Genomic DNA, 17,664 nt, shown 5'->3' with positions numbered 1-17,664 from the left:
AAAATGCATATATCATGGTGGGTCCTAGATAAACGGTCGGGATATAACACATCCCTCATGATCAAACCCATAGAACGTGCTAGTGGGGCCCACGCAGATGGATGGCGTGGATGGAACAGATGGACGGCATGGATGGAACAGATGGACGGCATGGATTGTAATACATACATCAAACGGGACCCACAAAACTTGTTGATGTAATACAACAGCTGAGGCTGCTGGCCGTCCAACAGAAGGACGATCCAGATATAACACATGCCTTATGATCAGACCCACCGTCTAGAGGTCTGGACGGTGTGGATCTGAAGCACATACATCGTGGTAGTCTCCACGTGGGACCCATGGACGGACAACATGGGTGTACAAATACATCATGGTGGACTCCCACCTATATATCCAGAAAAAAGGACGGTATGGATAAACATCACATGGGCCCCACGTGATTTGCTGATGTTAATACAACAACTATATAGCTGATGTGAAGCACAACAGCTAATCCGTTCCCATGACAGGTGGGTCCATGTGCTGGAGGCAGCACATCATCAAGGTGGGCGCCATGTTTGCATTAAGCTGATATTTATTGTTCTCGTACAGGGGTGTTGGATGGTGCCAACAGCTGGCCTGTCCAGGCCATCTAGCCGGCTGGATGGTGCTGACTATCCAAACCATGGGCCCACTTGCTGGACAGGGTGGGCACATACATCACAGTGGGGTCCACAACACATGGAGAGAGAGAGAGAGAGAGAGAGAGAGAGAGAGAGAGAGAGAGAGATCGGTGAAGATGGGAGGAGTTCCGCCACTATGAGCTCCTCCATGTACATGCATACATCAAGATGAGTCCCAAATAGGATCTATACCATCAATTAGTAGGCCTCACTTGGTCCATCACAAAAATTAAAATCTAATCCTACAAAACACCCATCGATGGTCCTCTTCTTTAGCTCCTTGGAATCCTTGACTCCTAAGCTCCCTCTTTAAGGGTGGATGATGAAGTTTGAAAGGTTAGATAGTGAGATTGGGTGATAGGGAGTGGGTCTTGATCTTGGGTTCTTTCTCCCCTTAGAATTTTTTTCTCTCATGGTTGCTTGGGAAATGGAGGGAGATAAGATGGAATGGGTGAGAGATGGGAGAGAGGAATGTGTGTTGTAAGGAGAGATGGTATGGATGGTATGGGCTCTTTTGACTTATTGGTAAGAAAGGAATGGCTAGGTATTAGTTCATTTGACTTGGTGAAGAGAGGTAAGGGTGAGTGATGGGATGTACTTGACTTGTGATTGATTGATTGATGTGATGGGTTATAGAAATTCTCTCAGAATTTACAACGCGTGGTGTTTCTTCGGAATATATGTAGGCCCACAAATCCCAGCCTGGGTATCGCATCGATGCGTAAGATGTAGCATTGGAACTACAACGATGGCGCAGTCGCAAGGGTACAAGTCTCAGGTCGAGTCGACTCGGGTTGATAGGGTATGATTCAGGGTCGCGCGCAAATGCTATCTACGTGTCGCAGATTGTTGAAATTAGACCGAGAGGACCGCCGGTGTTTAAGGAACGGTACAGACTAGGATACAAGCCTTGCACCTACGGTCTGCTTTTACCTTGATTAAAAACTTTGGTGGGCCATGACAAAAGAAAATAATTGATCCATTTCATGAGGTGCTGCATCACTACGACCACTAGAATTTTCAACTAAAGACACGTATGCAAAGATGCATTCATGCTTATGTGTGCAGGTGAGCATATATATATATATATATATATATATATATATATATATATATATATATATATATATATATATATATATATATATATATAGCACTTGCTACGAATTTGCACGTGCCAGGGGCACATAATCTAAATGGTCCATGTGATGCGACACTCCTTAAAACCTCATTGGCCCAATTTTTAGCCTAACACATGATAACTATTTTCCTTTTGCCAGAGTTATGTATCAAGCTGAAAGTTGGACCCCTGAGGTTTTAAGAGGTGCCACATCACGTGGACCATTCAAATTTTGTGTCCCTGACACGTGTGCAAAGGTGTGCATGGGTGCTCATATATATATATATATATATATATATATATATATATATATATATATATATATATGAGTCATGCTCACCTACGCACATGCGCACCTTTGCACACGTGTCATGGGTGTCTAGTCTGAACGGTCCATGTGATGCGGAATCCCATGAAAACCCTTGTGACAAATTTTCACCCTGATCTAAAATTCTGGTGGGCCATAGCAAAGAGAGATGCAAATCAAGGGAGGAAACTGTTTTCATTTTTCATAGCCCATCAAAGTTTTAGATCAAAGTAAAACTTGGTCCCGGGGGGTTTCAGGAGGTGCTGCTTCACATGAACGGTTCAGATTTTGGATCCACTTCACGTATGATGGGTTCTCAAAAAAGTCCGCAGGTGAGCGTTTCGAATATATATATATATATATATATATATATATATATATAGAGAGAGAGAGAGAGAGAGAGAGAGAGAGAGAGAGAGAGAGAGAGAGAGAGAGAGAGAACTCTATTCAAGAGAGATAGCAGAATATACTCGTACGGGAACTGGAAGACGGTGATAGTTAGTAATCAAGCATACAAGAGTTGTACATGTGGTATATGTTAACTCAATTTAAAACGTCCAAATTCCGAGACTTGTTGGTACATGAGCCATCTATCTTTGGGCCCACTATTTTAATGTTCTAAATTAATCTATTATATTCAACCATCATGTCTGCAACCATATAAATAATAGATCGAAGACAGTGACAGCAAACAAACAAACATTCATGAAATGTCCAAAATCATTCGGTGAGATCAAACGAAAGTGTTTTGAATGCATGCATCCACACCTACCCTTTGGTGTATTATCGAATCCGTAGTTCTTTTCATGGTGGCCCACCTTGATCTACGTTCTGGATGAAAGACACGTGTGATGTGAGGGAAGTGGGCCTTGTAGTTGATGTCTTTTTACGTGGATGAGCAGTCAAAATTGGGACCTATATGATGGATGGTCTAAATTAATCTGAACTTTTTTCACGGTAATCAATATGTAGCGTCCATTTCCTAGCTACTGATTTCATTGTTAGGATTATCAATTTAAAGTGCATCTTATCTTTGAAAGGAATGGGTAATCAGAGGTGGGCCCCACGTGATGGGAGGTCTATATCAACATTCCAGCCTTTTATAGTGTAATCGATATGAATGGTCCCTCTAAAAAAAAAAAAAAAAAAAAAAAAAAAAAAACTAGTTATTCAATGATGGTTAGATCATTTGATCAAAGTAATTCTGAGAGAGGCAGGCAATCAAATGTGGGCACACTATAGAAAACAAAGAACAACCACTCAAAAAATCTCCATATTCATGGCTAAATGATTTGTAGGGATGGAGAATTTTGGTATTAGGTATATGGGTACTGGGGTAAGGCAAGTGCTATGCACTTGGAAATAGGAGAGGGAAGTGGGTTGCGTGGAGGGTCACACACCATTGACCTCCGTGGTGTGTTGATGTCACCAAGTTACATGGATTCCACCTTGATGTATGTGTTATATCCACACCGTCCATCCATTTTGTGAGGTCATTTTATGGCATGGGCCAAAAAATGAGGCAGATCAAAAACTCAAGTGGACCACACCAGAGAAAGTAGTGGGGATAATGACATCACAGTTGAAACCTTCCTAGGGCTTATCATGATGTTTATTTGCCATCTAACCTGTTTATAACGTCACATAGACATGGATGAAAGGAAAACACAAATATCAACTTTATCCAAAACTTTTGTGGCCCCCGAGAAGTTTTCAATGGCGGGCATTCAATTCCCACTGCTTTCTGTGGTGTGGTCCACTTGAGCTCTGGATCTGCCTCATTTTTTCCCTTCTGCGCTAAAATGATCTCACAAAATGGATGGATGGTGTGGATATCGTCAACACACCACACGATCCATTTCCTGGGAGAGAGAGAGAGAGAGAGAGAGAGAGAGAGAGAGAGGGAAATGTGGGGGTCATACATAGGTTTATGCTACACAATGAAAGAAAAGGTAACGATAGGCGACCCATCCTGTTTACCTTGTTGTGGCTCAATTGATGTTCTAATATGAGCCAATACAACAAATGTATGAAGTGGATGTCACATAGTCATCTAGGCAGGCTCCACATATCCATCATGGAACAGTATCTCCATATGTGTGTGTGTGTTCATTGGATATAGTTCTATCCATAAAGACTATAGATTTCTTGACATGGCAACGGATGTATCGTTTGTTTCTTGACTTGTTTTTGATGAGTTATCATTTCTATCTGCGGAACTTATGTGAATATCTACGCCTCAGACGCCTTCACCAATTCAAGTTTATACAAGGGGACTTTGTTGATTCATTCCATGTCTTTAATTCACAGGCTATTCCATTTTCATATGCTTCATTTCTTCAGCACCATGGACCTTTCTTCATCATATGATTGTGTGCTATGAAACATCATGCACTGCAAGCCATCACCCAATGAAATCCTCCCTTCGGCTAGTATCAAAATCTCCTCGCGGCCACTGATGCTTTCACGAGCCATGAGCATATTCCAAGGCTTGAGAAAAGCCCAAATGTCATGATGCGATGGATGAAAAATATGCTGCCTGCAATCACTCAATGGTGGCCTACACATTAGTTAGACTTCAAGAATGCCTTCTTGAATGAAAATGTTTACATGCAATAACCACCTGGCTTTAAGGAAATCTCTTTATAGTCGAGTAATCCGCTTTAATTTCTTAGAGAAAGTCTCTTTGTCAGTTGCGTATGGCTATGTATGGTCTAAAACAGGCCCCTTGTGCTTGAGTGACCCACTTCAGTTCCTTGTTTTTGCAGAATGAGTTTCTTTGCAATCAAGCTGACTCATCCTCATGGGTGAAAAAGACTGTTTGATTTCATCCTTCATCCCTTTTTACATTCTAGATGCCTAGATAGTTTCAGACCCATTATCATTGGTACAAAGTGCAGTAATGGTTACTCATTTCATCCTTCTCATAATCAAAAGCTTACAATATCTCACTCTTACATGTTCAAATCTTTGCTCTGTCATCAGTTTAGTGTGCTGATTCATGTATGTTCCTATTTCAACCCAATTTATTTATTTATTTTGGTTATTTGAACAGAATTGTGTGTAGAGGTAGTAAGAAAAGACTTGATGACCTATAATCTAATTGAAGCTATGGCCGTTGATCAAGGTATTCAATAATGGTAATGGTGGCCATAACGGCCATCCTTATGGCGGTTATGATGTGGAAAGTATGCCTTTATGGCCTTGTAATGGTCAGAATTTTTTAAAGGAAGAAAACATAATGGGCCCGCATCGGACCTCTATGGTCTGTATCGGCCTGTTATGTTACAAAGGGCCATTTTTTTTTTCCCTTTCAGAATAGGCTTTACAGCCCTTTATTGTGTAATGGGTCTCACTGTTACCGTTATGTAATGACCCTGGCCATTATGCAACTGTTTTTTAATACCATGCCCTTGATAGAGTGGAATGGTGGAACATGATTCATGTAGCCGACCACAATTAGTTGGGATAAGGCTTAGATGATGATGATTTGAAAAGAATTGTTGATCATGGATGTTGCATTCGTCCCTATTGCACCCTTGTGGTCAAGGCTTATATTAATGTTGATTGGTTGGAACCTTGATGATTGAAGATCAAGTACTGGATATTGTGTTTTTGTCTTAGCTTGAATCTCATCTCTTGGCATGCTAAGAAACACCTCTCTATTTCTCTCTCTAGCAATGAAGCTGAATACCGGTCTCTAGCATCTCGAGCATCTCTATCCACCCCAATCACTCTACGTTGTGATGACACTAGTTCTACACATTGTGCTATGAATCTGATCTTTCATGCATGCATCAAACATAGACCGATAACTACTGTTTCATTCGGGAGAGTTTTCATCCATCAGGTGAAGGTTGTCTTTGTGACCTCTCAAAAACTTGATGACATCTTCACCAAAGCTTTGTTATGGGATCATTTTCAGTGACATAATAGCAAGTTGACTGTCGCAACTCCAAAGATGCTCAATTTGAGGAGTGTTAAGGGATTATGTGTATTATGCTAGTAATTTGTAGGTTAAAATTCTTAGGTGGTAAATCTTTTAGATAGGCTTGAGAAGATATCTAGAAGCACTCTTAATAAACTCGAGAAAATTTCAGGAATCTTCCTAAATGGACTTGAGAAATATAAATACCATACCTTCATATTCATTGAATCAAGGAAACTATATTCATCAAGGTTTTTCAGTAAATACTAGGAAACATCATTAAATTTCGCAACTGGGAATGCAAAGTAACAAAACCATACTTACGAAGCATAGCAAAAAGAAAAACGAAGAAAGAAAAAATCCAACTACTTTGGATAAAAACTCAACATAAGTAGAATACAAAATTCAAACCCTTTACTGGGGAAATCCTCGTAATTGAAACTCTTTTTTAGTTCATCTCTAGCTATATTCTAATCCTCTATCGAGATGATCATCTAAGAAAAAAAAGGAACAGTTGCCAAATCCTCCATATTCGATGCAAGAAAAAAAAAAAAAAAACTAATCACATTGTGACAACTGGATCGGGGGAGGGCTTTGCTGTATCTGTTTCCGTCAAGGAAGGTAACGAAGGAAGCCTTCCTCGTTGGACACGTGGTGGAAGATGTTTCATGGATTTCTTGGATCCCACTGTCCAAGGTAAGAACACGCCGGTTCCACCACGTGGTATCCTCTTGGGGCCCATAACCATGGGCCGTGGTGGTGCTAGCATGACCAATGGGGTGCGGAGGACTCCCCATTTTTGGACCATATCAATTGCTTCGTAGCCGAGTGCTCTGAATGGTTGTGTTCCTCCTGGTTGCCAGAGTGTCATAGCACTGGTCAATGGAGGGATGACGGATGGGGAGATTTGGTTGGTTGAGGGCTGAACCTTGGAAAATGTGATGCTGACCCTCTTGTTGGAAGACAGGCACATGACGTGTCTTGCCATGTCGGCACTGTTCCCACGCATGACTAAGAGTGACCTGCACAACAATCAAAATGCAGGCATGAAAATGCATGAGATTCTGCTAAACACAATTCAAATATCATTTTTGCTTATCATGTGGGCCCTTGGCAAATACAATATGTTGACTAGGATTTCTCCCTACATTTGAATTTTAAAAAAGAAGAAGATATGAAAAGTATAAATAAGGATGATTAGATTTTTTTTAAAATACATGATAAGCTTTGTAAAATGTGGTAAAATGGTGAAAAACGGATGTCTAGATACATTTGGTACCATGTGTATTCCCAGGGGAATGCCTCGTAGTGCATTTTTGATACAATACATTCCATTTTGATCTTCTGAATTGTAGGTTAAGCAAGAGGCAGATGCAACTCTGACAAAAGTTTAGATACCACATGGCCATGATCAACCTAACAGGATTGAATCAGCTTCATGCTCTAGTGATTGTGACTGATGGGTTTCAACATTGATTGACAAGTTCGACTCACCTTACAGACCAACAAAACTGATAGCAAGAAAGAACCCATCAACAGCAATTCAGATTAAAGAGAGCCTCAAATCTCAGGAACTGAGGAAAATTTTCTAATTCAGAAGATGGGTATGTCTAATCTTCCTTTTTAAATGTAAAGGAGGCCGAATTTCAACAGTAATGTCACATGGGTAGTTGAAAGTGGCATTTTACTGTTGTCAATATCCACTAGCATCAAGGGAAGATGTTAATTTTCTCAATGGTTCTCTTATACTCAATATATTTGGACTAAACTTTCCTCTATGACGTGCTTTTGCAATAGTGTACCTAATAGAACCTTCACAAATTTCAAACAACAAAGGAGGGCAAAAGGAAAGTGATATAATAAAAGGCTCCGATGGTATACGTACCCTGCCTTCAGAGTAAGCATGAGCGGGCCTTTGTAATTTCCATCATGATCACCGGAAAGAATGCGACCGAAAGCCATTGTAGATTCTGAAAGAAGAAGTGTAGAAATAGGGTGGTCCAAATGCGGTGGTTTCAAATATGGTTGTGAGTATTCCCCCTGCAGAACAATTGTAACATCAAAACTTCAGTCCTTTCAGGAAAATCAATAGTCAAAACAAAGATTTGAAAATTAGAACAAATGGGGCAACATTATTTATGGCTGACCATCCTTCTCAAAAAGATAAACAAGAAAAAGAGACACAGTAGGAATTAACTCTTCATCCCTACAAAAAAAAAAAAAAAGAAGAAGAAAAAAAGCAAAAAGGAAAAAAGAGAGTAGGACTTACCTCATCAAAGAAGCTGATAATACAACTGTTTGGCTTCCTACTCTCTGGAATTAGGTGCCATTGAACCAGATGATCTATGACAGATTGCAGAATTGAAGGCATCGGTTCAATATGGCCTGCAAGACAAGATTACAAGATTACAAATATGTAGTGTAAAGGCACAAAACATATATCTTGGGTTGTTAATTCATGAGAGAGGATAGATTGAGAAAGATGTTGCTCATAGAATTAGAGCTGAGTGGATGAAGAGCAGATGTGCCTTTGGAGTTATATGCAACCTCCGCATACCAATCAAACAGAAGGGAAGAATTTATAGGATATCTATAAGACCAACCATACTTAATTGAATACTTTCTTGGACACAAAAGGTACCTTTTGGATGTTAATCACCATTGTGTCTTATGTCTGTTGTGATTTGGACAAACACAAACATTCCACTGGAAGCATGTCTGGTGAAGGAGCGATTTAAATAAGCTAGCCAAGGAAATCTCTTTTCTGCCCCCAAATCAACATCCAGATAATTCAGAGTTTGAAGCTATCTGGGTGAAATACTGAAATTTGGGGGAAGACAGCTCATCTGCTGAAAGAGGCAGAAACACCCAAATGGACCCTTAGTCATAATATGGATCATAAAAGAGCAGGCACCCTTTCTTTGGGACCAACAGGACATGTCTTAGATCCGGAAAACTGCTATTAGGTCATCATTGTTTCGACAGAAAAAGGAGTTACACCCAAATATATGCATAAACACACAAAGACAAGATAGTTGATTGCTCATGGTATGAACACTATGTCTAAGATAACAGTGTTGGGGAAAGAACATGAGCATGCATCCGTGCATGTAGGTTGGCTAATGAGTGTATTATGCATTTCTGATAATTTCAAGAATATAGTTCTTGATGCACTTCTTCATGATGCAGTGGAACCACTAGACAAGATGAAGGAATCTGAATGCAGAATACCATCCTCAACATATTCACTTTTTAAACTATTCCTGAGACCCTAACACTTACACAGTAAACTATCAAGGTTTAATAAGAACTCCATTGATATCAGTATTAGGGAAACAGGACATACCATAAGAGAGGACATAACACTTCGAATGGGCAATAGAATAATGATATTCTGGAAGCCAAACAAACATGTCACATGAAGTACAAGGATCAGTTGGCCGAGACTTACTTGTTGCCTCCTCTTTAATCGGTCCAAAGATGGGAACACCAAGTTGAATTATCTCCCTCTTATTCCCTTTCAATTGTTTGTTGAAGAACATGAATGTTTCGCCTGAATTTATCCACATAAGTGACATTTAGCAAAAGAAAACATGACATAATCTTCAAATCAGATACTGTCCTAATATATCATATCCTAGCCAAATCCAACTAGAATGTATGTGGTAGAGATACTGATGTAAATAATCTAGTATACTATAATACTCACAAAATGCTAGAATTCTGCCAAACAATTCAATAAAGGAATAGTAGAAGAACATGTCCCTCATAGTTATTGTACATTTTTTCTTGAAAATCACAAACCCATGTGGATTCAGTTACATAGGTGCGTATTTGGATGCTCAACTGAAAGAATTGAAAATCTTTCAATTCTTATAGATGAGATGACCAAAGTGAAGGGTGGCACCATTCTTATTCACCATGACAATTCTTTGATATTGAATCTATGTATATTGGACTTGAAAAGGTCCAATATACATAGATATTGAATCTATGTATATTGGACTTGAAAAGGTCTGTAATTCCAATTTTGATGCCTTTCCCTGATAATGAATGGACTGGGCCTAGTTTCACTTCGTCCATTTACTTTAATTGAATCGAAACTATCACAATTCAATTCAATAAAACATCCAAACACAGCCTAAGTACATGGATGCTCTAGTTCATGAAAATTGACTACACAGAAGGGATGAGGAGTCAAGGGAAGATGTACCGACCTGATAGATCTCCCCTCCGACCCGCAAGACGGAGTTCGCTTATGAAGTCAGATAACTTTGAGAGCTCCAAATCAGTGAAAATGTCCTCGTACATCTTTAGACTCTTTACAACATTAACCTGTCGGCATGTATATAATGTGGAGGATTAAAAACAGTTCAAGAAGAGATTGATACAACTGTCAAAAGCAAACAACTAACAACTACTAGTGTTTTCCTACGAGAATCTTCTATTCGATCTCTACAGAAAGAACTGTCTCGAATCATGTAAGGGTAGAACTCGCCATATGCCCTTTCACTGGCTCCTTGGCTACGAAACCTTTAGTGATCTTGATACTGGCGGGCCGTTGTTCGCAGTCTTCATGATTGGAGCAAAACGAATCGTCTACCAAAGAAACTTGTCCTACTTGGGATCCTAGAAACCAACACATAAACAGAGATGCATCATGATTTCAAGGGAGAGAAAAGAGACATAATGTGTTAAGAGCAATGTACTTTGCAGCAAGAAAGAAACTGAAAAACTGAGAAAATTTTCAGGATGATCTTAACATGCACCTAACCAAAAGAAAGATACTCAAAAACCAAGAAACATTTGAGGAATGATCCCGCATATAAAATATACAATTGAATTTTGTGTATAAACACATCTACTGTCCAATCTCTGCAAATGCCAATCCATCTGAATAGCCCAATTGTTGGGGTCACCTTGGGGATGGGCTATAACCAAAACAGCAGATTCAATGATCCTAACTGTCCTATCGATGTGCTTTTTGTTGGTCATTTTCCCATCACTTGTGATGACTAAAAAGATGCATGAGATCAATAGGACATTGAGGAATATTGTGCTGTTGCATTGTAAGTTATGGCCAAAACAAGGGATGGTCTATAAAACATTGTACTGAATTTCAGTGTATTAACTTATACACACATCTCTTGTTACTATCTTGTTGGTAGAAAGAAATGTTGATTATATACATGGAACAATGCCTCAGTGTAAGTTCTTATTGTATTATGGTGCAAATTCCTCCATGCTCATGATCATGGGAAACCATTGGATAGGAAGGGTCCACTGTGGAGTGCTCATGGCCCCAAAATCACCATGATTGGGACAATCAGACCATCCAGTTAAGGGCCTGCAAAGGCCAATTTTTCTCTTACAGTCCATCTTCCATGCCTTTAATTGGATGGCACAAATCATTGAGGACTCCATGGCAAGCAGTTCTTAGTAATTATACATGGGCCCCATGTAGGAAATTGCACCAAAGTAAGGCAAGAAGAATCCATAATGGAACCATTGCCACACAACTGAAATAAAATGAATATATGTTTCTAACCGATCTGATCTCCACTTCCCATTCAAAGGCATCAATGGTTCATTCTCTACTACTTTCTTCTCAATCTGACAGTTTTTTATAATGTTTCTATGCAAACTTAGTAAAATTGGTAGACTCAGTTTATGGTGAATTTGGTGTGTTTGGTTGCTGGTTTTCTTATTCTTCACTTATCAATTCCCTGGTTTTCATTTTTAAAGAAATTTAGTATGTTTCTCACTTTATATTCAGTTTCTACATACCCCAGGAATTTGATTCCCCAGCTTATCCTCAAAAAACATGCCCCATCTTTTAGCTGGGAATGTAAAACGTAGGGAATTAAAATAGAATTTTGGACATTTTCTAGGTTTCCTCATGAAACCAGTTTATCAACCAAGCAAGATTTTATCTTTCCCCCATAAACATAAAAACCAGGGAATGAATTACCAGTAAGCAAACAGGCTCAATCTCCACCCCTTGTAGTTGTGGCGTGTATACAGACATAATACAGTGGGACCAGGGCTCTCAATAGGTTGGGATGGCCTACCAGGCTTCTGAGCCAGGCCTTCCTTCGCTATGGTCTCATTTTTCATGTTCGGAGAATAATGGGCCAGACCCAAGCCTAGATTTGACAGCATTTTCTCCCGACCGAGACCTAGATGGCAACCTAACCGCAGAAGAGAAAGGGAACACCCCTAGAGCCAAAACACAGGCGCCAGCAGCACAAGTGAATAAGAGAAGATTACGTCTCCTAAGGTGGCAGTATCACCGTCTACAGGTCGAGTCACGAGATCTCAAGTGCAAATACTCCACACCATGAATCAAGCCCAAATGAGCAGAGAGCATTGATTGGACTCTTGTGATCAATGGCCTAGATTTGTCAATATTATCTATCGAGGCCTTACAAGGGGAAGGCCCCAAAAGGACGGGATAAAGGTATTAAGAAAAGACTTGATGACCTATGGTCTAACTGAAGGTCTAGACCTTGATAGAGCGGAATGGCAGAACAGGATTCATGTAGCTGACTCCAATATACGACGATGATCTCTCTATCAAGGCCTTGCCCACATCTCGAAAGATCCCCACTATGGCTGCAACAATCACAAGCTCATTAATTAGACTACTGATATTTAGGAGCCGTCTGGGAATTTTCCATAACTGGGTAGTGCAACACCCAAGCATTCTAATTGCTCATTAAAATTACTGTGTTTGGATAACATCTTTGGAGGAGGTGAATGAATTTGTAATACCTGTGTTTGGTTCAAGTATAAGTTGGAAATCATAGGTGGTGTAGATCATGGTACATTTAACTCTGGAAACCATTTGATTTGATTTTGGTGCTGATGGGCCCACCACTGGATAAACGGTTCTAATAACCAACAACGGCACCATGTAGTGTAGACATGCTATGGACCTTACATTAGTCTACACTCATATTTTGATTTGTGGCCTAAATCATTGCATAGGGTTTTTAGTTATGACAAGTGGGCCCCCATATTTTGTGTCCCACCCTCAGGATATTCCTGAAAATCTCCTCAATGGGACAATCTCATCCTTTTATTTTTTGGCTTGCAGATAGATGGTTGAGAAAAGAAAGTTGTCACTGATCACCGCTTCCCATTGGATCCTTCAACCAGGTAGGCGAACCATGATCCAATCCACCATGCTGCTCAACAGGCCATTGATCTGGATCGCTGAACCGTGGGCACCAATTGTTAGAACTTGAAAACCCACATATATTGCAGAAAGATGGGCCACCACGGATCAGGTAATTCCTCCTGTCCATGTATAGGCCATGCCTGGGCAGCTTTGTCCAATCAAATGAGCCAGGGGCCATTGGTAGCCCGTAGAATTGGGACCGCCAATTTCCTACCGTCCATCGTAGGGAGCTCATGCAACAACAAGCTGTGGGGCCCACTGTGATATGTGTGACATCCACTCCATCCATCATTTGCCTCAGCTTATGTTAGGAAGTGAGCCTAAAAATCAGGGCCTATCCAAAACTTAAAAGTGGGCCACGCCACAAGAAAGACGGCTAGAATTGAATCCTTCTTGGGGCCCACAGAATTTTTTGGTTTAACCTTCATCCTGCTGCGACCCACCTTATGAACAAGTTGGTGGGTCCAGTAAGATTTCAATGATCCCACACCATTCCTGTAGTGTGGCACACTTCAAATTTTGTGTCGACTTTGGGGCTTGAGTCCGAACATGAGCTGGCTCAAATGCTGGACAGAGTGAATGTCACACGCACATCACAGATGGGCCCAAACAGCCTTTTTGTTGCATAGGCTCGGGAGAAATTCGAGACTACAAGGGTCATTTGGCACCATGGATTTAGGGGAATCTGATGGGATTTTAAATCCCCTTATATGTTTGGCATCATAAAGTAATCGGTGGTTTCTAATCTCTTGGGCAAGGGGTTCGAAATCTAAGGTGAAAGCTTAGATTACATCTAAATCCTTTTAAGAGTTGCATGTGTAACATGTATGTCACTAGACTACTAATCAATTGGGCACATAGCCCATTGATGAAATTTCGAAACAATTAAATTATCAATCGCATTACCATGATTACTTTAATATGATGATTTGCACTGTCCAAACATTGTCCATTTGAATCCATAGTTAAAAATCGTTGGTTAGTCACTCGGATATAATCTTGTGCCCCGGTCCATTCGTGACTTGAAATTTCATCATTTTCTGGCAAAGTATATATTTTAATGGCCTTATTACAACTATTGTGTCATATATTACATACATACAGTAATTATAAATATTAAAGTTGATTTAATAATTAAATTCAAATTCATGTAAATATTATGTAAATTTAGGGTGCAAACACAAACCAGAGGATTTGATCCAGGGTTCCAAATCCACGCTCCCAAACAGGCCAACCTTTTACACGTTCCCACCCCAAAAACACTACGGCCGTTGGCGCAAAATACAAAGCACTGATCACGAGCTCGACTAAAACGCGATAATTATATTCCAAACGCGTTTGGTGTCGACCGATTAAAATACACGCAGCACCACGAAATTCCCAACAAGCAGAAGTATCCGACGGACGAAATTTCATGCTGGCCATAATAAATTCAACTGACACGTCTCGAGGCGAGCCTAATGAAAAAAAACAGTCGAGGAATCACAGCTCCCAAAAATAACTGAAGCCTCGTTTCTATCAAGATGCATGAGACATCGGGGACATCAAACGCATTTATATTTCTTTCGAGAAGGCATCCAGTCCAACTGGTTGGACCAAACCATACCGTCCATCTCGCATATAACTTCCAACATTTCAGATTCCTGATACATCCAGACCATTCATTTGATCTTCCTTGTAACGAGGATCATCTAGTGAAAAAGCTAACCACATCCATTCATCATGTGGGCCAAATTATATAATTCTGTTTATCAACGGTTACTAATTATTCTCTTCTATGTGGCCGGTGAAATAATAGTGATGATGCCAACCTATTGAAAAGGTTAGGTTTTTAAAGTTATTTCTTAGATGGACGGTAGCCGATGGTCCAACTAGTGGAACTTGTGACATTGTTTTGCTAATGACCCCACCACTCGCTAGCTATCTGGTGTCAAAGCTCTGTAGGCCCAGCATGATATATGTGTTTAATCTACGCCGTCCTTTCATTTTTTTCAAATCATTTTAGCGTATAAACCCAAAAATGAGTAAGACTCATATCTCAGGTGGACCACACCACAAGGAAAACTGTGTTCATTGAACATCCACCATTAAAAACTTACAACGGCCTACTGTAACGTTTATCTGCCACCTGGACGAAGGGAAGACACAAATATCAATTTGATAAAAATTGAAAAAAAAAACCCTTCTGTGGCCCTCAAAAAGTTTTCAACGGTAGGCATTCAATCCCACCGTTTTGTGCGGTGTGGTCCACCTGAGAGTTGTATCTGTCTCATTTTTCAGCTCATGTACTAAAATAAGCTGAAAAAATAGATGGATGGCGTCGATAAAACACATACATCATGATGGGCCCCACGGAACTTTAACACCGGCTAGACGAGTCTAACGGTCACGAGTCAGATCCCCAGCAACGGACCGTAACCCTGACGTCTGGTCTGATGAATTCTCGCTTTTTCAGTCAGATGCATAGGGATCGGAGCCTCTGCACATAATGCTCGGGTTTTCAGTTCTGACGAATGATCGATGATCCAGACCGTTGGTCATCAAGGGCTTATCTAGGATGGGCTATAGGACAAAAATCACATGTATAGGATGATCTTGACCGTCTCATATCACAAATATACGGTCTAAAGGAAAATTGAGATAGCTATCTACATTCACGAAAAGAGGCCCAAGATGGACGGCTGAGATTTTCCATTTCTAGCTGGTTTTCGGGGCTCGTTATATTCACACTAGATCACAATTAGCCAACGGTCTGGATTATTGAACCATGGCCTCATTTCTCAGTACTGAAAAACAGCATTGAGATGCTCCGGCAGTTCATCAAGTGGGTCCCACAAGAAATAGCCTGGTCCAAAATCAACCTTGTCCACCCATTAGGTGGGCTTCGTTGTAGGCCTCGTTAACGAACGGCTTAGATCTCGTCCACGTATTTCCTAGATTTTTTTTAAAATATATAATTCTTTTAAATTTCAAACTAATTTTTCTGAAAAATCACCACAAACTTAGGAAACCAAGCCTCAACAGCTTTATATTCTGTTACCACCTTTTATGAAAACCTTTTCTATCTATGGGTGATCCAGACGTTGATCTGATGAGCCCTCTACAGAAAACTATGGCCTCCAAATCTCCCAATCCATCAGCCTCCAAATAGACGGCTAACTAGAAAAGTAAAAAGAAAATTCAACGGTCTAGAAAAGATTAAATGTTATTAGATGACCAAGATATTCCAACATCCCATATTTTACGGTCACAGTTCATCTACAAGTGGGTCCCACCAGACAACACGCCCAAATCCTCCCAACCCAGACGCATAAATCCAACGGGGCCTGTTTTTCAACTTAGACGCGTCGGACCATACGGACGGAAGGAGGATAGCTGACAGGGGTTTAGTGTGAAAAACGAGGGTTCAAACATCAAGAAAAAAATCAATTTACCAAAAAATCCATTTTCTTAAAAGAAAAAAAGGCTTTTAATATTATTTAAAAAAAATATTAATTAAAATAAGGACAGAAAACTCACCTTCTTCTTCCGGAGTCTTTTGATCGGAAGAATCTTCGCTTTCCAAACAAACGCCATTTCCGATCTCCTCTCCGTTCTCTTTCCCCTTCTTCTCCTCGTCCCTCTTCTTCGCCGCGGCCCGCCTCAGCTCGATCGCAACGTCGGTGATCGAGAAGTACTTCTGCATATGGAGGACCGGAATCCAGTTCAATCTCCTGCGGTGGATCGCGGCGAACACGGCCTCGTAGTCCGATCGCCGATCCCCGCCGTCGATCTGCGCCAGGTGGTGGCAGAGGGCGTCGATGATAGCGTTTGCCGCCGCGAATTCGCCGCGGAACCACGAGATGATCGCATCACGGGCGAACGTGTCCGGTGTCATTGGAAGCGGCGAGGACTGCGGCGGCGCTGCGGCCGGCGGCGGCGACGTGGGGCCCTCGGCGGATGGCATTGATAGGGGCGGCCAGGGATCGGCTGAGATAGTCGAAGATAAAGCGTGTCGGCCGGCACGTGCGTTTCGGGCGGCGATACACGTAGCGGCTGGTGGAATCCGATATCGGTCAGGTGCGAGAGAGAGAGAGAGACAGAGAGAGGTGAGAGAGCGGGCGAGTGGAGATCGAATATATAAGAATTACATGATGACGTGGCAGTTGACATGGATGGTTAGTTGTTGAAATTACATAAATGACCATGACTCCCATGTAGCCACGTAGCAACGGTGGGCCATGGATGGTTGTGTTAAAAAAATCTACTCCATGCAACAATTCTAGCCGTTTGATCGGAAGATCCTAACCCTTTAATGAATTACAAAAAGAGAGATAATTCGCATGCGATGCGATGGACGAAATCCCATCGTCTGGCCTGCGGCCCACCTATCACATGGCCGAACCACTTCTAGACCAGTTCTGGCCTGTGGCCCACCGTCTGGCCTGTGGCCCACCTATCACCGATGGACGAAATCCCACC

General features: G+C 41.0%; 1 protein-coding gene across 1 annotated transcript; it reads right to left on the bottom strand.

Moving 5' to 3' along the window:
- Positions 1–6,369: 6,369 nt before the first annotated feature.
- Positions 6,370–17,303, bottom strand: LOC131226155 (RNA demethylase ALKBH10B-like). The gene is made up of 7 exons (XM_058221872.1): positions 16,723–17,303; positions 10,519–10,649; positions 10,238–10,355; positions 9,472–9,573; positions 8,290–8,405; positions 7,906–8,060; positions 6,370–7,042 (listed from the first exon to the last, which is right to left on the bottom strand). The coding sequence occupies exons 1-7, from the start codon at positions 17,147–17,149 to the stop codon at positions 6,583–6,585; spliced, it is 1,509 nt and encodes a 502-aa protein (XP_058077855.1). The 5' UTR covers positions 17,150–17,303; the 3' UTR covers positions 6,370–6,582.
- Positions 17,304–17,664: the final 361 nt, after the last annotated feature.

This window comes from Magnolia sinica, chromosome 14 (assembly GCF_029962835.1).
Source record: "Magnolia sinica isolate HGM2019 chromosome 14, MsV1, whole genome shotgun sequence".
NCBI classification, from domain to species: Eukaryota; Viridiplantae; Streptophyta; class Magnoliopsida; order Magnoliales; family Magnoliaceae; genus Magnolia; species Magnolia sinica.
This window is presented reverse-complemented; position numbering and strand designations above follow the sequence as displayed.

Coding starts and splice junctions, on each gene's coding strand:
- LOC131226155 (XM_058221872.1), bottom strand. CDS start 17,149: ATGCCATCCGCCGAGGGCCCCACGTCGCCGCCGCCGGCCGCAGCGCCG. Junction 10,650..16,722: donor AAAGACTCCGGAAGAAGAAG/GTGAGTTTTCTG, acceptor GTTGGTTTCTAG/GATCCCAAGTAGGACAAGTT. Junction 7,043..7,905: donor ATGCTTACTCTGAAGGCAGG/GTACGTATACCA, acceptor ATTGTTGTGCAG/GTCACTCTTAGTCATGCGTG.